The 6845-nt window shown below is 42.8% G+C and overlaps 1 protein-coding gene across 1 annotated transcript in view; it reads right to left on the bottom strand.

The window, feature by feature from the left end:
• The window catches only part of TMC2 (transmembrane channel-like 2), a 110430-nt gene that overhangs the window by 57639 nt on the left and 45946 nt on the right, over window positions 1-6845 (bottom strand). Inside the window, exons 6-7 of the mRNA XM_011974575.1 lie at window positions 3166-3247; window positions 2340-2446 (exon numbers count right to left, since the gene is read on the bottom strand). Of these exons, the coding sequence (XP_011829965.1) occupies window positions 2340-2446; window positions 3166-3247 (189 nt within the window). The remainder of the gene's footprint in view (window positions 1-2339; window positions 2447-3165; window positions 3248-6845) is intronic.

The following is a 6845-nucleotide window of genomic DNA, read 5'->3' as shown; positions in this document are numbered from 1 at the left end:
CTTCATTTTAAAACATCCATGAGTCACGGGGATATCTCTGAACCTTAGCTTATGCTGAAAACCCTTGGGCCCTGAAGTTCTCTGTGTCTTTGACCAACAGGACACTTCATATATGCAGTGAATTTGGTTGTGTCTGATTCCTATATGGCCGATTTCCCATCATCCTAAATAAAAAGGCATCTTAGGACACCGCACATCCTAATTGCTGTTATCCAACCTGTCATCAAGACTTGTCCGTGCGCTTCACTCTGATTCCTCTCTTTTAATCCATTCCCATTGATATTACCCGGATCTAGCACTGACCTACTGCAACAGGCTCCTATCTGGTCTAAACCTCTTCCCTTCTCCTCTATTTCCCTTCTTCCATTCTCCCTCTTCCCAAGCCAAGGCTCCTCTTTCCTGCAAGGTATCTCTCTCTCTCTCTCTCTCTTACTCTCAACCCACTCCGACACGGGTTTCCCAATCACCTGCCAGTCAAATCAAGGTGCTCTAGCACGAATGGTTCAGATCTTGGCTGCTTCATTGGAATGCACCAATCACTAAGTTTTTATTGTTTCAAATAAATATTCCCTCATAAAAATATTTATAAACGTATATAAATTATACCAAATTTGATGTTTTCTTTAAAAAAACAACTGAGTGTCCTTAAAATTCCTCAACTTCCAAGAAAACTGCCTTTCATGGACCACTGCATAGCAAAATTCCAGAGATGTCTCATAGGCCTATGGCATTTAAATGTGCTCTCTTCTCATGGAATAAAAAGATCCCAAGAAGAAAGCCAAGAGCTTTGTGAAGGTAAATTTCCCCATTGACTACTGAGGAAAACATTTCATATTTACCTGACTATGGAGGAGAGAAATGAAACTTCCTATTAGCTTTTGACAATATTTTCCCCCTGGGGAGAACCAGACTTGGTGTCAGAGTGTTTGTGTACGCTTGACAGTGAAGTTTAAAATGCTAACTTCTGGGTCAGAAAGTGATATTGGCATAGGAATATATGTAGGGCTCAGTGAACTCAGAACCCTTGACTTCTGGGTGTGTATATGAAAGAGTACAAAGGCTAGTTAATGACATATTTGTAAGCACACGTTTTGGGTAATTTAGAAAAGAATTCAACAATTTTATAAATAATGTAACACTCCTTTGCTACCAAAGGCTATTATAATGCATGGTCAACCTCCTCCAATAAATCTGATTTAATTCACATGATGTGAAAGGTTTTTAATGTCCTGAAAGTGGCTGTGCAGAAAAGTTAAGCATGTAACTGCAGATAGAATTGACTCCAATATGCTCACAGAACCATTTATAACAAAATAGGAGTCAGTAAGTCATCAAAGAACCAATTAATACACCTGTGAGGAAGAACATACTAAATGCAGACATATTGTTCCTCTGAAAGCTATTGAAGTAGACCCACTTGTGTACCCAGCACTGGCACCAAGTATTTCAGTCAGGACTGTAGCAATTGTAGCAATTGCTGTGCTCAGTGCTTAGTGAGCCACAGGCTCCTTGGAAAAGACCCCAGGCCTTCACTCTGGGGACCTGGGATCCAATTCACAATGAACTTATTGTGTGACTTTGCACAAATTGCTTACTACCCCTTTTTTGTTTCTCAATTAATCATCTGTAGATAAGAATCTATTTACGTCCATAATAAGATCACATCTGGGGCCAGGTGTAGTGGGTTATGCCTGTAATCCCAACACTTTGGGAGGCCTAGGTGGGAGGGCTACTTGAGCCCAGGAGTTCAAGGCTGCACTGAATCTTGATCACATCACTGCCCTCCAACCTGGGCAACAGAGTGAGACCCTGTTTCTAAAAAAAACTTCCTTAAAATATTATATATGGGAGAATAGTGAGGAGAGATATTCAAATCCAAGGGTTTTTTTTTGGTGATAAATAATGATATAATGTATTCTATCCCTCTCTCTTGTTTGAGGGTAAAAGAAAAAACTCACTGAAACATAAATTCTCCACTGATCTTAAGGTAAAATGAGAAGTAGAGAAATCTAAGATTCACTTATTAATTAAGGAACAAAGTATTTTGGTTCCATTCTTTGTACTTAACTATCTGGATAATTGATGTGAGTACATTAGGTCGTAGGTTGGTGCAAAAGTAATTGTGGTTTTTGCCATTACTTTTAATTTTATAAATTTACTTTTCATGGCAGTAATTTATAAATTACTTTTAATGGCAAAACCCACAATTACTTTTGCACCAACCTAATAGCATTTTAGATGAATGACTGATTCTTTGTAAAATAGGAAGTATTTGGTTGATGATGATGGTGGTCCTAAGCCTTAACTCTATCCAAAGATTTAGGAAGTTCTTTTCTTACCTCTGGGATTATGACTAGACCAAATATTAAGCCAAAAAGGACGAGGTTAACTCCATACATCCATCGGAGAAAGATGAAATATGATGCCACTGAAGAACCAAAGTGACCTAGAGAGAGAAAAGATGGTGGGTATGAGTGGTGCAGAAGGAAAACGTGGACACTATTGAGCACTTTATGTGTGTGATGAATTCAATTTTCACATCAGTCTGTTGAATGACACCTGGATCTCCCTTTCTTTTCCTGGATAAATAACCTGAGGCTCTTTGGGGTTAACTAACTTGCCTAAGTGCCCACAGTAAGAAAGTGAAGAAGCAGAATTTAAATATTGGTCTGGGATGGGTGCAGTGGCTCACGTCTGTAATCCCAGCACTTTGGGAGGCCAAGGTGGGTAGATGACTTGAGGTCAGGGATTCGAGACCAGCCTGGCCAACATGGTGAAACCCTGTCTCTACTAAATATACAAAAAAATTAGCCAGGTGTGGTGGCCCAGACCTGTCATCCCAGCTACTCAGGAGCTTGAGGCAGGAGAATTGCTTGAACCTGGGAGGTGAAGGTTGCAGTGAGCCGAGATCACACCACTGCACTCACAGCCTGGGCAACAGAGTGAGACTCTGTCTCAAAAATAAATAAATAAAAACAAACAAACAAACAAATAAATAAATAAATAAATAACAAATCGTGGTCTGACAAGTTCAAAACCCATTCTTTTTTCCTAATACAACAGAACCAATGAAATAATCTATTCAGAGGGCCAAGGAAACAATCCAAGCTCTTGGGAAATGCTTTAGGAAACCAATTAAAAAAACAGTGACACCAGCATACTCACTTTCAATGTCCTTGATCTTCATTTCCCAGGGGATACATTGAGTCTTAAAATTATCAAAGTCTCTTTTAAATTTGACCCATTTCTGAAATAAAAGAGGTAAAACTCTCAGTACGTTAACACGTCAACCTAGAGCACAAAGGGGCATGATGAGGGGCACGAGGAGGCCAACAGGTCAGCATGAGTGAGGCTGCTGTCTTGTAGTCCCCAGCTCCTGCTGTCCTTGAGCCCAGGCTGCCAGAGACAAGGGTTCAAACCTTTACTTCTCCAACGTCAGGCGTGGAGTGAGAGGCAAGCGAGGGCCACCCCTTACTGTGCTGCTAAAATTTCTGGTTTGGACAGTTTATAGATAAAGTGAGAAATTCTCTGTACGATTTCTGGTTTGGAGGGTCCAATTGAGTTAGCAACCTCTGATATGACTTCCTTCAACTTAAAACAAAAATTCAAAGGAGAAAGGAACTCCGGACAACTCTCAGACCCATGTCTGGCAGACAGCCAAGTGCCTCTCTCTGATAGGAACTGTCGCAAAATTGCAAGGGTGGTGCAACTGATAAGGAGATCTCAACCCATGACTGAACATTCTTCTCCTGGGGAAACAACAGCCTCGCTTTTCTGAAAAGAGTCAGAAAGGCATGTTGCCCCCTCCTGTGGTCTGTTCCCAGCTCGACACCCAGACTGTGTACCAAACAGAAACCTGATCAGCTGTCTTTCTATGGCTGGGTGTTGTTTTGTCAACTCTCCAAGGGGCTGCTCTCCACCAACCCCACACTCTGGAAACAAATCCATTTGGAATAAAACAAATACTCTTAGAAAGCTGAGGTAGAAATACTCGTAGAAAGCGTAAGAGGTAGTAGAGAGCAGATCCTAAGATCACTTCCCATTATTATTATTATTATTATTATTATTGTTGTTGTTGTTGTTATTTTGAGACTGAGTCTCACTCTGTTGCCCAGGCTGGAGTGCAGTGGCACAATCTCAGTTCACTGCAACCTCCACCTCTCGGGTTCAAGCTATTCTCCTGCCTCAGCCTCCTGAGTAGCTGGGATTACAGGTGTGTGCCACCATGCCTGGCTAGTTTTTGTATTTTTAGTAGAGATGGGGTTTCACCATGTTGGCCAGGCTGGTCTTGAACTCCTGATCTCAAGTAATCTGCCCGCCTCGACCTCCCAAAGTGTCGGGATTACAGGCGTGAGTCACTGTGCCTGGCCCAGTTCCTATTATTAAAAGGTCTCCTCAGAACTTGTTCATGGAGGACATGAGATTTTCCCCTGTAAAGTCACTAAAGTCCGCACCTGTGAAAAGAAGGGACAAAAAATAAAGTCATCAGAAGATGAAAGGGAAATGTTTCTCTTTTCAGACGTGGTCTCACTCTGTTGCCCAGGCCGTGAGTGCAGTGGCACAAACATGGCTCACTGCAGCTTTGACTTCCTGGGGTCAAGTGATCTTCTTGCCTCAGCCTCCTGAGTAGCCACCACACGCAGCTAATTTTTTTAATTTTTGTAGAGACAAGGTCTTACCATGTGGCCCGGGCTGGTCTCAAACTCCTGGGCTCAGGTGATCCTTCTGCCTTCAGCCTCCCAAAGTGTTAGGATTTCAGGCATGAGCCACCGCATCCACCAAAAATTTTGTGAACCATCAGACAGCCTTCCAGACCTGGTTTTCCAGATATGGTTTTGACCATCTCCTGATTGAATGATTGTATAAAGGAGGGAACCAGCTCTCAGAAGTGGGAAATGGTCCCAGATGCAAAAGAGAAGAGAAGCCTACGAGCAGACTGGTTGATAGCAGTGGCAAAGATATGGGGGATATGGTGATTGGCAGAACACAGACACTGGGCAGCCCAGTCTCATTGCTTCATCCACCCTCCCTAGCTCTGAGTCTGTGTTCAAAAATACTCTGGGCTGGGTGTGGTGGCTCATGCCTGTAATCCCAGCTTTTTGGGAGGCCAAGGCAGGTGGATCACTTGAGGTCATGAGTTTGAAACCAGCCTGGCTAACATAGTGAGACCCTGTCTCTACTAAAAATAAATACAGGCTAGGGGCAGTGGCTCATGCCTGTAATCTCAGCACTTTGGGAGGCCAAGGCTGGTGGATCACCTGAGGGCAGGAGTTCAACACCAGCCTGTCCAACATGGTCAAACCCTGTCTCTACTAAAAATACAATACTTAGCTGGGCGTGGTGGCAGGCACCTGTAATTCCAGCTACTCAGGAGGCTGAGGCAGGGGAATCACTTGACCCAGGAGGCGGAGGTTGCCATGCGCCGGGATCGCGCCACTGTACTCCAGCCTGGGCGACAGAGCGAGACTCCCTCTCAAAAAAAAAAACAAGAAAACCTCCCAAACCCAAAAATACTCTTTGACTATTTGGCTTCCTATGTAGGTCTGCCTATAAAGAGAGCATTTGCCCTGAGTATTTTGGTTTCTATGGCAGTGACTTTCATTGCAAATTCACAGATAGAAATTGGCATGATGGTTTAGCTTCTTGTATAACTCAGCTATCGAAAATAAAAGGCATGGCTGCTGTGGACTTCAAATTTTCCATCTTGCATCATTTATTTCTTCTTGTAAGTCAATAATCCAGCATCTGGTTTCATGTAGCAGTCTCATAAGCTTTATTAATGCGAGTCCTCCCCCGAGAGATGGATCCCCTGTCAGGGTGCTGATAAAATCAGTATAAAATATAGGCTTGCAAGGCTGAGGACCAGCAGGGGTAATGAACATTGCCAAGTGAGGCCCCTGGAGGCACAGCCTGCCGGTCGGTTCCTTGGCAACCACCTGACAGCCTCTCAAGGCTGTGGGTATCTCGGACTGAAAAGTGAGACCCCGGAACTGGAGCAGAGGCAGACAGAGGCCTGGGAGATGCTCTGGCACAAATTCTCTTATCCTACATTGGTTGTAAAAGTCAGAAAACTGGGCTGGGGCATGGCAGAAGATTCCAAGCCCCTTTCTCAGGGCTGTGTGAGGTGGTTGCTGCTGGTCCTAGGATGGGTTGTTAGTTGTCATGCTGTCTTGCCCTCCAGCTATATATAGGAAAAAAGTTTCAAGTCATGGTGGAGCAAGACATAGGCAAGCTACATGTCCTGTCAATGAAATCAGGATCTGGGTGATGAAAATGAAAACAACCAGTGAGGCCTGGGAAATATTATTGCAGAACAGGGAAAAAGGAACGCCAGTCTTTGATATCTGTGGAAAACATTTCCTCCAAGATAGAGACATAAATTCTAGAGAGCAGTTCAGCCATCCTAATAGGATGCAAGAAATATGGCTTCTAAAGTAAAGGATGCCAATTTGAAAGGAATACAGATGAGATATGGAAGGATTACAAGGAAGCTAAGAGCTTAGTAATCGAATGAAGAAAACATTAGACAAAATAAAGACTATAATTGACACAGAGGAAAACGGATTCAATGATATTGAGAATGAACCTGATAAATATCTGAGATTGCAAAGAGAAAGCAGCAAAGAGCTAAAAATAATGTGGAAAAGTAAATATGGAGGATGGGGGTGGGGAGAGGAAATTCTTTTCCTAAGGGGGAAGCTAGAACTGTGTGAACAGAAATGTGGTTGAACAGAATCATTTATCAAAGATGTATTTGTCTAGAGATCTGCTGTACGACACAATGTTTATACTTAACAACACAGTATTGTGTACTTAATTAGTTAAAAAGGTAAATCTCAAGTGTT

The sequence above is a fragment of the Mandrillus leucophaeus genome, unplaced genomic scaffold (genome assembly GCF_000951045.1).
Source record: "Mandrillus leucophaeus isolate KB7577 unplaced genomic scaffold, Mleu.le_1.0 Scaffold101, whole genome shotgun sequence".
NCBI lineage: Eukaryota > Metazoa > Chordata > Mammalia > Primates > Cercopithecidae > Mandrillus > Mandrillus leucophaeus.
Note: the sequence above shows the minus strand (reverse complement) of the source record. Positions and strands in the feature narration are given on the sequence as shown.